Source organism: Mustela lutreola, chromosome 6 (genome assembly GCF_030435805.1).
Source record: "Mustela lutreola isolate mMusLut2 chromosome 6, mMusLut2.pri, whole genome shotgun sequence".
Lineage (NCBI taxonomy): Eukaryota > Metazoa > Chordata > Mammalia > Carnivora > Mustelidae > Mustela > Mustela lutreola.
The window spans coordinates 14,479,983-14,500,857 of NC_081295.1; the positions used below are offsets into that span (position 1 = coordinate 14,479,983).

Here is a 20,875-nt window from a genome sequence, read left to right on the forward strand (position 1 = left end):
CTCTCACAGTACACACAGAAATTGTAATTGTGTGACATGATGGATGTGTTAACTAATCTTGTGGTAATCCTTTCACAGGACAAATGTGTATCAGATCACCACATTGCACACCTTAAACTTACACCATGCTGTACATCAATTATATCTCAAAAAGCTGGAAAAAGAAAAAAGGGGACAAAAGTGTCTATGTTTAACGTTGCTTCCCAGGCTTAGATATATCTAGGCAACAGTCTGTTTAGAAATACGTTGTGAAGGCTGCTGTTGATCACGTGATATGCTGTGTCAAGGCTAATACCTTGCACCTGTGAGTGGACTAAGACTTAAGTAAAAAAAGAGGAAGTGCATTGAATACAGAGTGTTTCTAGAAACTTTCTAAATTGAATGTCTTGGGCATGAAGCGAAAGCATCTGATCTCCCATTACTTCAGTCTAAAAAAATTATTTGACTCCGGTGAGATTTTAGTCATGGGCAGTCCTACCAAAGGTGACAGGACCTAGCTGCAAGTAGGAATATATCTTAGTTGCTAGTCCTCGAGCTAGTGTTTCCGGAGTACCACCGTCAAGTCTGAAACCACAAAAGGAAATGAGCTTGAGCCTATGGTCTCATTCTAAAAGCTGAAAACTGTAGTTAAACCTGGCACTATCCCACAGTTAAAGAGCAAGCAGCCTGTTCACAGTCCGATCGAGGCAGTGGATGAGGAGGCAGGAGTTGTCGGAACTGCGGAGCAGGAGGAAAACTTGCCGTGAGTAAGGCTTTCAGAGGAGAGTTAATGTAGGAAAGTTCACCGTTCACAAATAGACTCCCCAAATGGTTTGTTGTGTCTGCCTACAGCCAGAGCTTCTCTCCGTCTTTATTCCCATTTGGTTTTGTAGATCTGTGTGTAATTCTAGTTGAGATATAAATATATCATCATTGTAATTGCTTGGTGTTTTTCAAATTGTCATGGTAAAAATATGTGAAGTCGAAAAGGATGTATTTCCTGTTCAGCTGCCTCACGCTCTGGAGGTTTGAGCCAGTCCTTGCCAGCTATTGGCAATGAAAAGTGCTTGTAACCTTGAGAAAAACCCAAATATATGCTGAGCTAATAAATAATTCGAGGGTTCCAGCTGACCCCAAAGAAGGAGAGAGTGATGTTCACTTACCATATGGCCTAAATGTCAGTTTTACAAACCAAAAGGAAAATGCCGCCTCCATTATGAACTGACATCTCTTGAGCAGCTCTGGGTGCTGCTTTGCATCCAGCGCTTGTGGTCTGCCTGTGTCTTCGTTCAGCGGTTGCTTTACGGTGAGCAGATGAAGGCAACACTCCCGTGCCCCGTGGTAAGCACCAGAGACACCTAGTCAAGCTGCTCCGTGGAGGTATTGAATACCTGAGTGTCAAGAGGGAAAAAGATTAAAAACTCAAATGAACCCCGGTACCAGTAGTAGTAGGAGTAGGAGTAGGAGTAGGAGTAGGAGTACTCATAGTAGTCATCGCCGTCCATTAATGGCCAGCTTCCTTTACATCTTTGATATGTACTGGCTACTTTCTTATTTTGTTTGTATTCTACTACGAGCCTACTATTCCTAGACATATGTCAGTGCTTGGCACAGAGCAGACACCTGTTTACTGCAAACAGTAAACATTTGTTTAATGAATTTGGAACAGATGAAAAATTCATTTACAAAGGAAGTAAGGTGTAGAGAAGATGATTCCCCCTGCCCTGGTCATATCGTTAGCAAGTGATAGAGACTGTTTTTGAATCTTAGCTGCCTCTGGGTATTTGATCGTAATGTTCCACGGCAGCCTGTGTCAAAGACTCAAGCTTTGCTGGTTCTGTCTCATACTGACTACAAACAAATGCCTCAGATTTATCTAACCTTCTCTCTTCTTCACTCTGGATTGGGGATAATAAAACCTACCTCTCAGGGAAATAGGTAGTATTTTTCTATTATGTGCTCCTCTTCCCTGTGGATGTTGTGGGGGAAAGCCTTAGAATTCGTCCTTGCTCACGGCCAAGATTTGGGGGAAGAGGAAAAGAGGAACCACACATAGCAAGAACCTGGTTAATCTTAATTAAATCTGAAGGGCAAGGGCTTTTACTGTTGTCTTAAAAAGCAGTTGCTTTTGGAGCATGAAAAAAGAAAGTTACAAGCGTGTGTGTGACTCTAGCTGTGTAAAATGAAATGTTTACAGAATAAAATCTGAAAAGACACATACTAAAAAACAAAAACAAAAACAAAAAGCAGGTGTTTTGGGAGGTCCCAATTATGAAAACATAATTTCAGTTTGGACATCAGTTGAGCCAGAATTTTAATGACCAACCACACTTCTGACTCTGATGCTGTGTGAATGAAAGGGAAAAAAATCTTATCCACCAAAAAATTCCACATTTTAGCATTCCTGCCGAAGATCAGAATCCACTCTTCTAGCACAGTTCGAGAGGAAAGGGGTTGCTGGAAGAATCATGCTCTTAGCTGCGTCTCTGTCTTGGTAGAGCTTACTGTAGGTGAACTTTGTCTCCAAAACTCTTTAACCTGTGTTTTCTTAGCCTTTTCCATTCCTACCAGTATCCACCCCGAGTAAGTTCACTGCTTTTGGGCTATTCTGTATTTTTCTGCCTCAATGAAAACTTAATGATAAGCTGACTTGTACTACTGCGGAAATACTTAATGGTTTCATCAGTGTCACCCTACCCAGAAAATTTTTATTTTAAAAGATCGTAATTAATTCAAGAGGATGCATTTGTACCGTTGACATTCAAAAACTGTTAGGTTATGGGGCCTACTATCTAAGTGACCCATATGACTAGGGCTAGCCCCAGCATAGGGAACCTGGTCTCAAAGCCTAATTACCAGGTGTTTTCTTAGGCGCAGAATCATAGACATTTTGGGACGTGTAGGACCTTGATTATTAATGACCCAGTCATTAACAGAGCCAACCTAGTTAGCCAGAACTGCTAACTAGGAAGCATATAGTACCTTAGAAATATTTTCATTTTCATTTTTAAAAGGAAATTGGTTTGAAGTGCATCACAAAGTAAAATGGACAAATGGATTGATGGATAAAGGAATACATGTATTAAAGCAAACTGAGGCAAAATGTTCACAACTTTAGAGTCTAGTAAGTGTATTATAGGTGCTTACCCTTATAGTTCTTTCAACTTTTCTGTCTGTCTAATGTTTTTCATGATAAAATGTTAGTGGGGGGAAAAGAAAATTAAGAGATGGTGTTTAATGCGATGGGATGACTGGTAGAATGTCTAGCATTATCAACTGGAGTGTGTAGAACATCTATAAAAAAGGTCATCTTTATGTCACTCAAATCCCATTATATTTTGCTAACATGTAGCTTAGCGCTCAACTAAAAATATTCCTTAGGATCTATACCAGCACTGCAAAAACAAGAGTACTGTGAAGTCATACAATTTTAAAATACCGGAAGGGATCACTCTAGACTTAGAGATAAGAAACAGGCCCCTTGTGTCTCTAATGCATAAAGAACTATTACAACTCAGTGCTAAAACAAACAAACAAAAAACAAAAAACCCCATTCAAAAATGGGCAAAGGATTTGACCAGGTAGTTGTCCAAAGACTATATACAGGTGGCCAAGAAACATGAGAAGATTTTCAGCATCATTAGCCGTCAGAGAAACGTGAATCAGAACCATGGTGAGATACCACTTCGTGTCACTAGGATAACTAAAATCAAAAAGACAGATAATAGCAAATGTTGGTGAGGATGTGGAGAAATGAGAACCCTACTGCTGGTGGGAATGTGACAGGTGTAGCCACTTCGGCAGACACTCTGTAGTGTCACCAGGTAACCCGGCAATTCTGCTTGTGGGTGTGTACCCCAAAGGCAACTAAACGTGTGTCTCCCTGCACAACAGCAGCATTATTCATAACATACGGAAGCAACCAAAACACCCACCCACAGATGAACTTTTAACTTTTTAACTTTCCTTTTAACTGCTGAATATAGTCCATCAGATGTCTATCCGTATGATGGACTGTATTCAGCAGTTAAAAGGAATGAAGTAGAGACACATGCGACAACATAAATAACTTTGAAACCTTTAATCGGAGCAACATTATATGGTATGTGAATTATGTCTCAGGAAACCCTTATGCACAAGGAAGAGGGAAAGGAAAAAGACACAAAGGGAAATGAATTAAAAAAGAAAGCGGGCAGGCAAGTGAGAGAACTTGCGTCAAGTGTAAGGGTTGGTACAGAGCTGAGCCACAGGGACCCGTCTTCCACGTCTGACCTCCTGGCACCGCGCCCCTCTGCTCCCCTCGCTCGACACCTGCGACTCAGCTCAGGCTTCCTTTCCTTCCTTTTCACTATTCGTCCTTATTTTTCTTTCTTTCCTTTTCCCCTTTTTCTTCCTTTCCTTCCTTCTTTCTCTGTCCCTTCCTCTTTCCTCTTTCCCTTCTCTTTCAGTACGAGTGCATCCAGCGATGCTGTAGAAGTCTCCGCAGAACCCGTTGCCGTGTGAGGCTGGGCTGTTCCGAACGTTGAGTGAAGGTGCACGCGGCCCTTCCGGAGGGAAGCAGAGGGCTGGCTGCCTCCCACTGGCGTTTCATAGCGGGTCCGTGTGCAACTTCCTAGATGCCTCCTAGGACCGTACAATGACCTAAAGAGATGCACAACTATTGCTTATTCCAGTCCACCCAACTCCATTGATTGGCTGTTTTCCTCAGGTTCCATGTTCTGCTCTGATGATCCTTTTATGTGTTCTCCCATTTAAACCTTCAGCTCTCCCTAAGGCGGCAGCAAGTAAGTGAGAGATTGAATGAATGGGCGGTCTTCAGTGAAAAGAACAAGGAGCTTTGTGAATGGCTGACCCAGATGGAAAGCAAAGTTTCTCAAAATGGAGACATCCTCATTGAAGAAATGATAGAGAAGCTCAAGAAGGTACGGAATGCGTGGCTATGTATGTTTTCCCCGTTCGTAACACGTAGGCATACTTTTAACAGGTATAAAAGATGGCTTTACTTATTATTAAACTATTAAATTCCTGTCCTGTAAAAGCACTATATTTTAAATGTTTTTTTCTTTTTAATATGAAATAAACTTGCGTGCAAAGGCCTCCTTTGCACACAATATATATGGATATGCTGAAGTAAATTATCCGCTGATAAGAGAAATGTTCGGTGTGTGCCGGTTTTAGCTACCTGCCCAGAAGGAATTGTTTGTGTGTATTAGTTTTCTTTTGTGTCTTTTGTTTTTGGTTTTAGAGAAGTAAAATCGCTAGAGTAGGACTAAAAGAAAGAATTCTTAGGATTAATTAAGCTGACATTTTCTCTGTAAAACAGAACGCACGGACAGTTACAGGAATGAAAACTTTTCTGAGGTTCCTGGATAGCTCTGTCGGCGGAGCCGTTGAATGTCAGACTCTAGATTTCAGCTTGGGTCGGGATCCGAGGGTCACGGGATGAGGCCTGCATTGGGCTTTTGCTCAAGGTGGAGTCTGCTTGCCCCTCCCCCTCCCACTCTTTCCCTCTGCCCATCTACCCACTCATGCTCTCTCTCTCTCTAATAAATCTTGGGAAAAAAAGGAAAATTTCCTGAGAATTTTGCTTCATATTTTTTTCCAGTTATGTATGACTATTAAATTATAGTCATACGGTTACAGAACATTTTTTGGGTCTGTGTAGGGCTGATCAAATTTATTAGCCTTTAAAAATATTTTTGATGGGGCGCCTGGGTGGCTCAGTTGGTAAGCATCTGCCTTAGGCTCAGGTCGTGATCCCAGCGTTCTGGAATCAAGCCCTGTGTGGCATCAGGTTCCTTGCTCGGCAGGAAACCTGCTTCTCCCTCTGCCGGCTGTTCCCCTTGCTTGTGCTCGCTCTCTCTTTCTCTGACAAATAAGTGAAATCTTTTTAAAAAAAAAAAATAAAAATAAAAAAAAATAATAATAAAATTAAAATAAATTAAAATGTTTTGAAAAAAAAAAGAAAAAAAATGTTTTGGATAGTATCATTGATGCTTCCACATTATTTTTGAATAATTATTGATCGTATTGATTTATTTCAGTTTGTGTTCCTTGTTAGCACACATCACTCTCTGGTTCACAATGTACTTTCTCTATTTACTTGTTGGTTCTTTGTCTGCAGTGGGAGCCCCACTGGATTGTCAGCTTTGCTAGAAATGTCTTTGTCTGTTTTATTCATTGCTGTGTCTCCTGTGCCCAGAGCAATGCCTGTCTTCTCATAAGTACTCAGTCATTACTGAATACTGAATAAACAAATTATAGCCTCATTCACTCTAAAATAAATGCAAATAATTATTAGGAAAAATCGTCCATGCATATACGTAAAGGAAAAAAACTCCAGTGTAAACATGCAATATTAACAGTTTTAAGGCTTTCCACTTAAAATGTCAGATTCTAGCAATGAGCATTTTTATATTTGATATTATAAACCTTTAAAATGTGAACTAAAATAAAACAGATTTCATTTCAATATCTGCCAATAACTTTGCACTTTGATAGTTTCTGGATATCAGAGAATGCTCCACTGGACTGATTAATGGACTATAGGCATTATAGTGAAGCTTGCTATAGAATCAGTCTTTCTTAAGTGCATCTCTATTCTCATTGATTTTCTTCATGAAATTTAGAATGCATATTTTGGGGTGTGGAAAAAACTATCTCTTGGACAAAATACAATCACAACTGAAAAATTAGAAGAATTTTAGTTTTTCACATAATTTTGTTAAACAATTTGGCACAATGTCAGAAATAATCTTTAAAATATTAGCGATGCTATTTTGTATATAAAATGAGTTCTGAGATTTCAGAAGAAGTGTTTTATGAGCTTGACTCTGTGGGGTCAGGACATCTATGTATCAGTCACACAACCCCTCTGTGTTGAAATAACATAAAATGAGAGAAGATAGGGTGGGGGTGCTTGGCCAAAAGAGAGCACTTGGCACTGAGATAGGAAAGAACTGCACTGGCTTCTCCTATTTCTGGGGTAAGGGAGGGGGGTCCTTCTTGCTTTGGTAACTGACTTGAGAGGATATCCCTGTTGCCACACTAACTTTAGAGCAGGGAAGGGTTAAAATATCCATGACTCTATAGCCTGTCTTTGTGTTATTATTTTGTTGAGATAATATTGGCTGCCTGACGGGAGTTAAGCCCAAACAATGAAGGAAAGGCAATTCTAAAGATTGGCTTCTGGCACTGTGGCAGGAGTAAGAGGATCATTGGTCAGGCGGTGAGGGTTGGGGAAGATAGATGTCCATTCATCATCGCTTAAACCACGCCGGTCAGTGGCCTTTCTCTTGCATAGGGAGCCAGTGTTTCCTTTTCCAAAACAATCTTTAAGAGAAGTGAGTACAGCAACTGGGCAAATGAAAAAGGTTGAGACCCGTTAATCCCCTAGGACTAATGGTTATTATTCTAGGGAGCTAGTTCGCCATTGATCTATGTGTTACACAATATTGACACTGCGTAGAGGATAGCTCATTAAAATGAAGGTATTTGTTCTAAAGCATTCTGCGCAAGTGACTGACAGAAGCACATCTATACTTTCACATATAAATACACATATATGTCAGTTGCACATACGTAATTGTGCACACACACGCACACACATACACACAACTTCTAAGCCTCTTAGCAACTGTTTGTATGAGGATTGATTCTAAATATAACACCCAGGTCGGTGATTATAACAATAAGGTGTAATTTCTCAGTATTAAAACCCTTCAAGTTTTGTCTTTCTGTGTGTACACTGTTATTGATTTTTTTTAATGCCCATTTTAAGTAAATAAAAAATATTTCCATTCTCTTTAAGAAAAGTTCTATGAAAATTCAATCTAGAGTCTGTGCACATCCCCCAAAAAATAGGGACCCCTAATTCTTGTGTACATGGACTGATACTCACACAGCATTCCTCATGCCCAAACATTCCAAGCAATACAAAACGGTAATTATCGTGTTTCTAGTGGAGCCGGGCTGAATGCATTAAAAATATGATTTCTGATCTCTGTGATTGCTATTTATTATGCAGGATTATCAAGAGGAAATTGCTGTGGCCCAAGAGAACAAAATACAGCTCCAGCAGATAGGAGAACGACTGGCTCGAGCCAGCCATGAAAGCAAAGCCTCTGAGATTGAATACAAGCTCGGCAAGGTCAATGACCGGTGGCAGCATCTTCTGGATCTTATGGCAGCCAGGTAAAAAGGATCCTGTGCCACAGGACACGTGTGTGCAGAATTTTCAAGCATTCAGTCCACCTTTCATTGCAGCTGAAGATAACCCAATGAATCTCTGTCTGTGCTTGTCATCCCACATTTGAGTTTGTGATTTCTCGTAAATGTCACTTTCATTAACTTTGAAATTCTCCTTCTTGATTAATAAACTCAGTGGTGTTTGCATTTAGCGGAAAGAGAGAAAGTCCTATCCAAACAAAACCCATTCCCAAAAGAGAATTCTTGATTTCAGGGCTGCATGGGTATTCAGGGTTCTATGAGGAAGGAGGTAAAACTGCTAACGAGTGTCCAGGGAGGGCATTTTTATCCACTGTAGGAAAAAAAAAAAAAAAGGATATATAGAAAATCACATTGCTACTGTATTTCTGGCTAGCCGAGTGTGGGAATGAAGCTAATTATTGCCACTCGGCATAGATGTAGAAATAATCTGTATTATTGCAATTTTGTTTTTATCTTTAATAACTAAGTATCTGCCTTGTATTTGAGAGGAATATTATATTCGCTTTCTGTTGCTGAAGGTCAGGTTGAGGAAAGGAGATAAAGTAAAGAAAGAAAAAATATGTAAGAGTCTTTATGAGCATTACACAAGTCTGATAGAGCGAATGAGACACTATGTTATTTGATATAAAGGGAATGACGACGTAAATGCTTTGTTTTAGGTGAACTTGGTTTCACGTAGTAATGTAGGCTCCACAAGGGCAGTGGACATCCTTGTGCATGCTAGTCCCCGTATATCATGAGCACCAAGAGCGGTGCCTGAATGCAGTTTGGGCTCAAAACATGTTTGAATGAATGAATGAATGAATGAATACGTGAATATCTGAACGGACATGCTTTTGTCTGGCTGTTAGAACAGTTCAGATGTTATGAATCCTTCTGATTCATAGCCGTTTGGAGCTAACTGACAATGCACTTTTAAAGTCTGGGTTCTTTTCCTTAGCACAAATGAAATAGTGCCCTTTGAATACCGTGTGCCCACAATAATTGCATATGGGCATGGCAATTGCATGTGTTGATGTTGAAAATACCTAGCATATTTTTTGTTCTCTAAGGGAGTTTCAGAGAGGAGCTTATTTAGGAAGAAGATGAGATTTTTTTTTTATTTTAAAAATAATGAAATATTTTAAGAATAATGAAACAAAAATGGAGTAAATGTTTACCGATTTTTAAATTGTTTATCAAACAGCACTGTGATAGCTGATGCTTATTGAACCCTTGGTATGTGCCACTGACCATGCCACAAGCTTCATATGCATCTTCTCCTGTATCGTTCACAACACCATTAGAGGTGGGCGTTATTATTATACCCATTTTCTAGATGCAGAGGCTGAGGCTCAGGTTTGCCCATGGTTACACATGTGCTGAGTGGCAGACCCTGCACTCTGTGATTCTAGAAGCCATGCTTGGGAGCACTATATTCTCCTGTCTGCGAAGTTTATGACTTCCTTGTCCCTGATCTAAAGGAAACTAGTCTCTGTAATTATTTCAACAATCTAATCTCCCCATCCTTTGTAAAGGGCTCACAGCAGCTCTGAGATATTTTGAGGCTACAAAGACAGAAGCCCCTTTCCTTGAGGAGTTCATGGTGGATATCTAGACATGCAAAGACATCAAGTAAAGTGACAAGCTAAATGCCCTGGTAAAGGTACTACAAAGCCATGGTAACAGACGGTTGAGCTCAACTACTCCAAGGCTTCCAGCATATGTAGGTTTTAGAACCCCATTTGCTATGTGTAGCCTCACTTCTCAGACTGTGATAACCAAGTCTTATTTCAGAAAGACAAATCAAAGCTCTGCTATAAATACCCTTCTTAGGGAAGCTGCCCAGTTGGTAAACATCCTTGGATTTTTTGGGTTAGATTATGACTCACGGGTTGGCTTGCATTGGCATGTACAATCCAGCTAAACTAGTTAGTGTTCTTTTCTAATCTTTAGTGGCTCAGGGGATACACTGTGTCAAAGATGTTTTAAATTTAATTTAATAGAGTTTATTTGTAAGATGCTAGCTTAAGTGTTATGACCAGTCATTAGCCAACTTTACATCTAAAGAGTTAGGTGCTTTCTCCTCGAAGTCGTTTATTTATAACTTTTCTGTGGTCCAAGTGAGGATTTTCTAGATGTTATTTATCTTTCCAAAGACACGTTAGTAACGTTTGAATCAATTAAATGTTTTTGGATATGCCTACTTTGCACTATAGTCACTAAAACGCTCATATGTTTCTACTCTAGTAGAGTCTCATCATGCACAGATGTAGCTTTTTGTAGATGTGCTGTCCATTTTTGATTGCCTCGTTCCAAAGTAAACCAGATGGCTGGTTCTAGAGCTTAATCTGGCTGGTGCCAGATTAATAAATTCATAGTCTCGCTGAGGCCTCTTTTAAAGGACACTCAACCATCACATTTATTTTCCATTTCCTTGTTTATCAGCTCTTCAAGAGTACACACACCAGGTGACTGTCCCCCATACCCACCTTCAACTATGAGCTGCCTGCTCAAGCATCAAATTTCTGGGGGTCAGTCCCATTCACCCCTCTTCCCTCTTCCTACTTTTTCTCACACTGATATATTAAAGCAGAACACAACTTAGTTGTGCCTTTCGATATTTCTAAATGTTATTTGGTGCTCTTGTGGGAAGGGAAAGGTTATTTTTGAAGATCGTATTTTCAGGTGAACAGTTTGCCAGCTAACAGAAACAGGAGAAAGGAAATAAAGATTTCCTGATAATACACCTATTGCATACAAATAGAATGCATAACTTTGAGCCACCTTCCTGTCACTAGTGAATTAGCTTAGACTATTCTGAATACAAAATAAATGTGTTTTGTGTTGAATTTTTAAACTGACTGTTACTAGGAATTGTCAGCTTTTTAGGGCAACAAGATCTGTTTAGTTTTTCTTAGGTCTCCACAGTGGATAATGCTCTAGTACCTGCTCGTGCTTTCTATACCTTCTCAGTTTAATATAGCAGTCATTAGCTACCCGTGGCTATTTAAATTAACTGAAATAGGATGCAATCAAATTACAGTTGAATTTTGATTACAGTCAGTTGTGCTAGTCCCATTTCTAGGGCTTAATAATCATATGAGGATAATAGCTACTTTATTGGGCACTGTGGATACAGAACATTTTCTTTATCCCCGAAGATCCTTTAGGTCGATAATGGCCAAGACAATTGGCCAAGGCATTTCTGAGCTGTTGGCTTTTCCTTAAGAGTAAACATAAAAACCAGTAATTGCTGTACTTATAGTTTCTATAAAACTGTCTGCTAGGATTCTGGCTCTCATTTTGTCTCTGAACCCTATGAAAAAACCCACATAGTACATTTTCTAGCTCAGGATAACAGGAGCTTTGTCATTTAGCATTAGTTGTTTGGTGCCTTTTTTTTTTTTTTTTTAAGATTTTATGTATTGACAGAGACAGAGAGAGAGAGAGAGAGAGAGACAGAGAGGACAAGCAGCAGGAGCTGCAGGTAGAGGGAGAGGGAGAAGCCAGCTCTCTGCTGAGCAGAGAGCCCAATGTGGGGCTCAATCCCAGGACCCTGGGATCATGACCTGAGCCAAAGGCAGAAGCTTAACCAATTGAGCCACCCAGATGCCCCATTCAGTGCTTTTTATAACTATTGATGTTTTATTGAACATTCCTACTTGGGTATCTAGGAAGGTCAGACTCAAGTTGTGTGCTCTGTTGTAATGATGTCTTCTAAAAAATTAACTGTATTCTCTAACAGAATACAGTTAATACAGTTCTGTTCCCTTTACTAAATCCTCATCACCAAAACAAAAGTACACTTTAGTTATTTGGTACTTTTTTTTCAGTAACAGCTTTATTGAGGAATAATTCACATACCATGCAACTCATCTATCACAAGTATAAATCATTTAGTGATTTTTAGCATATTTACAGATCTGTGTCTCCATCACAACAATCAATTTTAAAACATTGTCATCACCCCCTAATAAAAGACTTAGTCATTCTTTTCCCCTCCACCCTCTCTCCTTCCACTGGCCCCAGGCCAGCACAGATCTGAATGTACTTGGAATCATACAATATGTGGTCCTTTGTGGCTGTTTTTCAGCTACCTATTTATTATAATTCCCTTAAACACTTCATAGAAGTAGAGCGACAACAAATATAATTTTAAAAAATGCCTGAACGTCCCCTGTGTATGAAGTACTGTGGACGTTGCTACAGGCTGGGATTGGCAATCCCTTTGCACAGTACTATCTAGTTAATATTTTCGGCTTTGGGGGCCAATGGTCCCTGCCGAAACGCCTCCGCCATATTGCAAAAGCGGACTTAGACAGCATGGAAACAGAAAAATGCAGCTGAGTTGCAGTAACATTTTATTATCAAAACAGGCGGCTGACCCTAGTTTGCTGACCCCAGATCTAGTGAATGTAGAAGACGAAAGAGAAAATGGTGCCTCACCAGTTAAGGGTACGGAGCAAGTGTACACACAACTCAGCCCCCGCCTTCCTCCTTCCATCACATCTGCCTGCTCATGTCCTGCCCCCCTCCGGCCTGGCCCTCTCCTACTTGTTCGTCATGTGCTTCCTATTCTTTGGATTAAGTGAGACTCTTCTTACCTTCTCAGCAAGCTTTCCGACCTCTCCTTCTTAGAATTTCCCTCTGCTGTAATAAGCATCTTGTGTGATAAGTTGTTTACAGTTTCATCTCCCAGCGACACCGTAAGCATGACCGTAGCATGACCATAGTGAAGCTGGAACCCAACGCGCAGCTCTTTGCACATAATGGTCACTCCAGTATTCACTGCATTTCTCCAATCTAAGACATAGGATGCAAAGTGCTACCCCTACAGATAAGAATAAAGCAGGGGCACCTGGGTGGCTCTGTGGGTTAAAGCCTCTGACATCGGCTCAGGCCATGATCTCAGGGTCCTGGGATCAAGTCCTGCCTCAAGTTCTCTGCTCAGCGGGAGTCTGCTTCCCCTCTCTCTGCCTACTTGTGGTCTCTCTCTCTCTCTCTCTCTCTCCATCAGATGAATAAAATCTTAAAAAAAAACAAACAACACAATGGAGTATTGTGCCTCCATCAGAAAGGATGAATACCCAACTTTTGTAGCAACATGGACGGGACTGGAAGAGATGATGCTGAGTGAAATAAGTCAAGCAGAGAGAGTCAATTATCATATGGTTTCACTCATTCGTGAAGCATAACAAATAGCATGGAGGACATGGGGAGTTAGAGAGGAGAAGGGAGTTGAGGGAAATTGGAAGGGGAGGTGAACCATGAGAGACTATGGACCCTGAAAAACAATCTGAGGGTTTTGAAGGGGCGGGGGGGTGGGAGGTTGGGTGAGCCTGGTGGTGGGTATTAGAGAGGGCACGGATTGCATGGAGCACTGGGTGTGGTGCAAAAAACAATGAATACTGTTACACTGAAAAGAAATAAAAAATTAAAAAAAAAAAGAATAAAGCAGAACATGGGCCTCAGGCCTCACCTGCCTAAATCACCACGTTGTTTATTCTGCTTCGCCTGCTCTGCGATGCTAGACAAGTTCCTTCCCCTCTCAGTACCTCAGCTACCACCAGTGTAAAAGGTTTTAGGTGGCCTAAATGAGATAGTACCAGTAAACCACCTCACAGAGCCCTCAGCAAGTGGCAGTTCTCGACCCAGAGGGAGCTTCGAGGCTGTGTAGGTAAACTGCGTATGCAGTGCAAGGAAGGCATTGTGAAGTTGGAGCAGCTGCCCTTAGAAGGGGTTTCAGTCTAACAGCAGTTCCACTAGAGGAGGAAGAAAACTTGACTCTTGGAGTGGTCAATTCGGAGGTCTCTGGCCAGAATCAGGAATGCACCGAAGCAGCACGCATGGAAGCAGCGCAGAACCAGTCAGGAGCCCTGAGTTTAGTCCACCATGTTCAGGCTGTGTGACCTAGGGCTCACTGCATCACTTTTCTGAGCCCTAGCTTCCTCATTTTCAAAGTATTCATTAAAATAACTGCCGTAGCTCCAAAGAGGCAACGGAGAGGGAAAGACCATGTATACCACAGAATGTCACATGTGGCCGTCTTGTTCTTTTAGAGAGCTACAGAATATTCCATAGTTTTAATACACCATGATTTATTTAATATTTTCCCGTGTTGGACATTGATATCGTTACCATATTTTGCTATTACAGTAACTGTGAGTTTAGAACTTTGCTTTATTTTTAATTTGTTGCAATAAATATATTGTCCTCATGATAATGAGCATGGGAAAAAAATTTGAACCCATGAGAAAAACTAGAAAAAAAATTAAACTAGGAACATAATGGCAGTACAAGGTTTTAAAGATCTCAAGTTTCTGGAAGTATTAGTCATAATCAAGAAAAAATAAATTTGCCTGCTGTTATGGAATCATGACTAATATATTCCTTTAACCAAAGCTTATATATTTTTCTTCCAGATTGCTAAAAATAATATATTAGAGGACTGATTGTTTTATAAAGAATTCACAATAAGATAGCTTTAAGTAGCACGATTTGAAAAATACTTTTATTTATAAGTTTTCCAGAGTGTACTTCTTATGTAAAAAGTAGGTTTGTTGCTTTTAAAAAGGAAATATGTTTCTGTTTTAAAAGCCATTACCTCACACGATCAGACCCAAATGCTTTGTTTTATTTTGCAGCTCATCAAATAGGGCTTTTAAAGTGAACTTAACAAATGTTCATCATTTATTTATTTTTTTGTAATCTATTTGTGCATTATATCTATACCTTCATCCAAAAAGCACTTAAAGCAGCTAGCATTCACCACATTTTATTAAATAAATTACCAGTAATTAATAATTTGAGAGCTTACTTTTTTAGAGCCTAGATTGTGAAATTCATATAGATTCAGTACAGAAAGTTTGAAACTCTTGAAATCCACAAAAAAAAGTTATCTGAATCCCACCAAGCAAATGAACAGATAACCTTATTTATTAATATCTTAAAATAAACATGTTACATTTGTCACTTTCTATGGTTATTTTTAAAAGGACAAAGGTTTGGGATATGTAAGGGAAGAATAATATTTCTTTCATCACTTTTATTTTGTAAATAACCCTTTCAAAAGTGAAGACCGACCACTGTTGTACAGAATATGTTTTCCATCCCAGCTTCCCGAAGAATCTCTAAAACTCCTACTTTACACCATTCAGCTGGCATTTCAAACAGAAGGGGGAAAAAAGTTGCTTTTTTTTGCTACACAACTTGCTGTATTTGTGGGGGTTTTGTTGGTTCATATTTGGTTGATTTATCTTTATCAAAAATCCTTTCCAACTTAACAAACAGCCCCCGAGAAGAGTTGCCCGTCCTTCCAGAACGGCAGAGCGTCCCCAGCCAGCCGTATTTTTGATGTCCTTCTTTCTTTAGAAAGCCTCCCCCTCCTTGCAGATTACACTGAGCCTTTCCCCTTCTTACACTCGTGGCCTACATTCCAGGAGATCAGGCTTGGCACATGTTAATGAATGTAGGTTTTATTTAGAAACATGACCACTTGTCACTGTGCAGTGTCATATTATCAGGCAGAGACCTTGCCACATTTGTTTAGAGCGAACATTTTCATACTTCCATACGCAGACAAGGGGAAACTTTCATCCCCACCCAGGATTTAGCTTTTTGCTCTGCAGACCTAACTTTTGCAAGTTGGAAACTTCATGGTGGTGGCAGAAGATCTGTGTGGCCCGAGGATGGCAGAGGACGGCTCTGTGGACGCAGATCTTCCGGAATGTAACTGCGATGTCACAAGGCAGGCATCTCCTTGAGGTTCTTCCATTGTGCATAGCTGGCATGTTACGTGGGCTTCGTGGGATAGATGCTGGATCTGTAATCCGTGATAGCTTTGGCCAGCGTGAAGTGGAGATTGTTTGGTGCTGGGAGCTTGTTAGCCATGGACTCCCAAGAGTTCTTTGTTGGTTTGTTTTCTTGTCCCCCTACTAGGCATACGGAGCTGGAGGGGAAGGTTAATGGACTTGGTTATGGCTTGGTATTCCAGTTGTCTCTGGACTGTATGCGTCATGCCCGGGGAATGCTACCTTAGCCTGAGACACAGGAAAGAGACCCAGTGAGAAGACCCAGTTGGTCCATCATCTGCTATTTAAAGGATGGGGCTCCTGATGAAACTGGAATTCGGCCTTAGCCAGTTTTCAGCTTTGTAGCGGGAAGCTCTCCCTTTATTAAATAAAAATCTGTTCATAGTGCAGGGGCCTGGAGGGTTTTGTGTATGAGAAAGAGTTGTTTCTGTTTAGGTTTGTCAGGAAGTTTTGGTCACATGACTAGCATAAAGGTTTTAAAACATGTACAGCATGTAAAAATGTATGTCTAAAGTAGTAATTTTTGTGCATTATACAAATGTTTATTTCATGAGTTTTTTCAGTTAGAACAACATTAGATCAGGAATTTTAACTTCATTTTTAAGAATATTATTCTTATACCATAACATTCCCCCCAGATAAACTCCTGCTGGTAAATAGGATTTCCTGATGGTACTTTTAGTCCTATTACATTTAGAATGTGACCTTTTTTTTTTTTTTTTTTTGGTTTATAGATTTACAAAATTAGTTTGAAGGAAAGTAGTGATAAATATATACATGTAGTGTATATGTGTGTATATAAAGCTGTCTGTGCAACTGGATTTAGTAGTGATTCCTTCTCTAGAAGGTGAAGTCCCAAGAGGCACCCCGGACAATGAGAAGACCAATCGGCTACAGAACTTTCAGATGCACAAGATTTGCTAAACTTACCCAGACTTGTGACATCTGCAAACATCCATTTTGAATTATAATCCTGGATGCTACCAAAAAGAATGTTGCTCAAACTTCTTACAATGATAGATAAATGAAAATATTGTGACACTTCACACAAAGATTTCCTTTAAAGAAATAATGGGAAAAAGATGGGACATTGTTCTTAAAAAAAAAAAAAAAAGAATGATCTATGTCCTGCAAATATCAAGTTTCATAAGCTCAAGGAAGATGTTTGGGGCTTTTCTACCCATTTCCCCCAGCTCACATCTGCTTCCCCCAACACACACATAATGCATTTTGCTATTTGTACTCAAATACATGTTTAAAAAAATGAGAAAAGGAAACCACTTAAATGTTCACCCCCATTGACTTTACAAAGATTCACTCACTCATTTGAAAGAGGAACTTGTCCCTAATGGACTATATGAACAAGCATTTCCATGTCACGATGCCCTTGACATATTACCCACTAACTGCTCTGACTATTGGAACCCATTCAATATCATACAAGATACTAATCTTGTAAATTATTTGACTAGTGTAGACAATATCCAGTGGAGGAGTGTTCATACACATTCTTTTGTGCCTTAGCTCTTTTGGTCATTTTTGTACATGAAATTTGAACCAAGAACATGAATAAATTTTAGTACTTGACAGACCATTTGCAAATGTTGGTGTAAGGGAAAAAGTTAAGTATACATTTAATATCAACTAAATTAAGAATAAAATATGCTAGCTAAATAAAGGTATTTTACTTAGAATACTAATTATTTGAGTTTATCTGGCATTTAAGTAGTGCCGAACTTTGTGCCAAACACTGAGGGTAGCATTGCAGGGGAAGGCAAAAACCAAAAGCAGAAATTCACAGTTCTAGTTTCCCAAGGAATTTAAATGGGAAGAGGAACTTGTGCATAAATAATACCAGGGAGTTAAAATAAGGGAAAGCAGGAAGCAAGCTGAATGAAGTGTTCTTCCAACCTCTAGCTCCACACCAAACCCTGATGATATTATGAGCTTGCTATAAAACCCCATCCCAGAGCCCTGTCAGCATCCAGATCCTACCAGATCCGAAGACAGGAAGCTGGTTAAGTGGGAGACGTTCCCAAAAGGACTTTCTTACAGAGGTAAAACCAGGACAGACGTCTCAGAGCAGTGAGCCACTCTGGAGTCCTATTCCCATGTGTTTATTGACTGGGGACTGTCCTTTCAGCCTGGGCCACTAAAGCAGGATGGCCAGGGCCACGTCGAATTCCAAGCCCATGGCGTGGTCATTGATAAAATGTGCACCCAGGGCTTTGCACCCAGTAGCTGTTCTAAAACTGCTATTCACTGACCGATGCTGAAGTGAATTTTGTTTTATTTATGAGAAAAATGTGAGTAGGTTGTATTTAAGTGTTCTTGGAATTATTATGCAAGGCCAGTGCCTTGAACTGCCCTGGGGACAGGGTACAATTTGTACTTACAAAGCTAATTAGAGAAGTCTCACCTTGAATGGAATTATGAGTCATGATAAAGAGCAACACGTTTTCGGTTTCCTATTAATAGAATATGTTGTGGAGTATGAACATAATTTTTTTAACATAATTTTTTTAAATACACATTTTTTTTTGTCAAAACAACATAAGTTAGTGCATCTAAGAGTGTCTTTACCAACAGAAAATGTTATTCAAATGTTGGTATTCTTATACCTGAATGGACTTCCACATGAACCTCCCTTCAGACTTACTCCCTCAGAATCAGACCTGATCTTATCATTCCTTGGTGGACACGTCCCGGCAGAGTTCCTATTTATCTTTAAACTGCACACGACGCCATTGTCATGTCACTGCAGGACCTGTGTAATCCCTCTCCAGTCCGTCCATCTGCTTGCCTCAGCACAACCACAGCCCTATTCTGCTTTCCTTCCCTACCCTCCGCACCCCCATGCCTGCTGACATTACCACGTGATGCCTTCAAATCTGCTTCTCTTCCCTACTTTTCCCAGCCTAGAAATATTCAGCTTGGCTTGTATCTACCTTTCAAGATGCAGCTCTAATATTACTTCTTCATTTCCTCTCTTTCAGCAGAGCCAAAGCTGCTCCGTGACAGGGTCAGTCATTGCTGTATTTCTGTTTCCTAGCACCATGCCTACCTAGCATCCCAGAAGTTTATAGAAGGAATACAGACATGAACAAATGAGGAATGAATGAGTGAGTGATTACTGAGGTGGCCAGACGAATTGATCACTCCTTATTTACTAGCCAGGGCCTTAGTCCGTTTCTTTAGTTTAGTTCTTACCACATTACATGTTACATTTCATTTGTGTACGTGTCAAGATTTTCGGTCTGATTGTACGTTTCATCAGGAAAATAGTCAAGTTTTATTTATTTTGTCTTCTCAGCATCTGACATATAGGATGTCCACACATGGTTGTTAGACGAGTGGCAATCTTAAACAATTTGGTTTTTACTCCTTCCTGGAAAGAATGGGAAAACATTTTTTTAAAAAAAACATGCTGTGTGGGCACCTGGGTGGCTCAGTGTGTTAAGCCGCTGCCTTCGGCTCAGGTCATGATCTCAGGGTCCTGGGATCGAGTCCCGCATCGGGCTCTCTGCTTAGCAGGGAGCCTGCTTCCTCCTCTCTCTCTCTCTGCCTGCGTCTCTGCCTACTTGTGATCTCTCTCTGTCAAGTAAATAAATAAAATCTTAAAAAAAAAACCAAAAACACGCTGTGTAACAAATACGGCACCGAACTAGGCTTTGCAGGTGATGACTGGCTGAAGGCCAGCCTTGCATCTGCCCTCTGCCACTGGCGGCCCCGCAGACCCTCAGTCACCTTTAACGTGATCTGGCATGAAAGTGCAAATCATCACTCACTGGTAGTTCATCTCAAGTGTGCTTTCTTCTATTAACTGAGTTTCTGCCACAAGGGACTGAAATCAATCCCGTCCAGGCTGGAGTAATCAGAACGACAAATTCATATTCTGGTGACAATCCATTAGAAATATTCCTTCTTTCCTCTTAGGTATTCTTCATATGAGTATAAATTACATAATGGGTGGAAATAACAATCTTCATGACGTCATGAGGCTTCTGTCACTGTTACGTAATTGTCGCCATGTTGAACATCATCACTGCTGACATGAATTGAATGTGTTCTGTGGACCCTGCATTATTCAACCCATTCAAATCTCACAGATACTTCTCCTCTACTTTTATATTATAGATGAGGCAACAGAGACACAGGAAGGGTGTACAGTTTCCCAAAATCACCCAGCCTCTAACTGGCTGAGCTAGGCTGGACTTCGGCTCTAGGCAACTTGGCTTTAAACCCAGTGTTCACTTCGTCCACAAGGGAATCTCGAGTAAAGTCTCTCCTCTGCCCACAGGGTGAAGAAGCTGAAGGAGACCCTGGTGGCTGTGCAGCAGCTAGACAAGAACATGAGCAACCTGAGGACGTGGTTGGCTCATATCGAGTCAGAGCTGGCCAAGCCCATAGTCTACAATTCCTGTGACTCGGATGAAATACAGAAGAAGCTCACTGAGCAGCAGGTAAAACTCAAAACGACTAGAGGAACCAAGTAGGCTCCTGAACCTCTGTGCTCCTGGCCAGGATACAGAGACAGATGTGAGATGGTGAATCGAAATGGAAAATTAGAAGGAAGCTAGACAGGATTGCTGAGAGAGGGGAGGCTTGGTCAGGACTAGTGTTTGGGGAAAACAGGTCCCATGTCACCAAGGAGTTGAGTCTAGAAGATAGATACACTCTCATAGGTTTAATGTCATTGGTCCACCAAGAAGATATCCTAAGCTCCCTGAGCCTCAGTGATGGTCCCAGAAGACAGCTTGCGTTTTGTTGATTTTTTTGTGGGTCATGAGCGCACTACTACCTACACAGAGTAGAGACACTTTTCCCCTGCATATAGTGTTTGAAGTATATTCTTAGAGTTTTTGCAGTCTAAA

General features: G+C 40.4%; 1 protein-coding gene across 20 annotated transcripts in view; it reads left to right on the forward strand.

Moving 5' to 3' along the window:
- The window catches only part of SYNE1 (spectrin repeat containing nuclear envelope protein 1), a 465,519-nt gene that overhangs the window by 397,606 nt on the left and 47,038 nt on the right, over positions 1-20,875 (forward strand). For 18 of the 20 annotated variants that reach the window (XM_059176745.1, XM_059176748.1, XM_059176749.1 and 15 more), the window contains 3 exons: positions 4,743-4,901; positions 8,006-8,172; positions 20,302-20,464. In XM_059176745.1, coding sequence (XP_059032728.1) covers positions 4,743-4,901; positions 8,006-8,172; positions 20,302-20,464 — 489 coding nt within the window. Of the gene's footprint in view, positions 1-621; positions 743-4,742; positions 4,902-8,005; positions 8,173-15,780; positions 15,942-20,299; positions 20,465-20,875 lie in introns of those variants that run through there. The other 2 variants (XM_059176752.1, XM_059176753.1) reach the window with 2 other exon arrangements.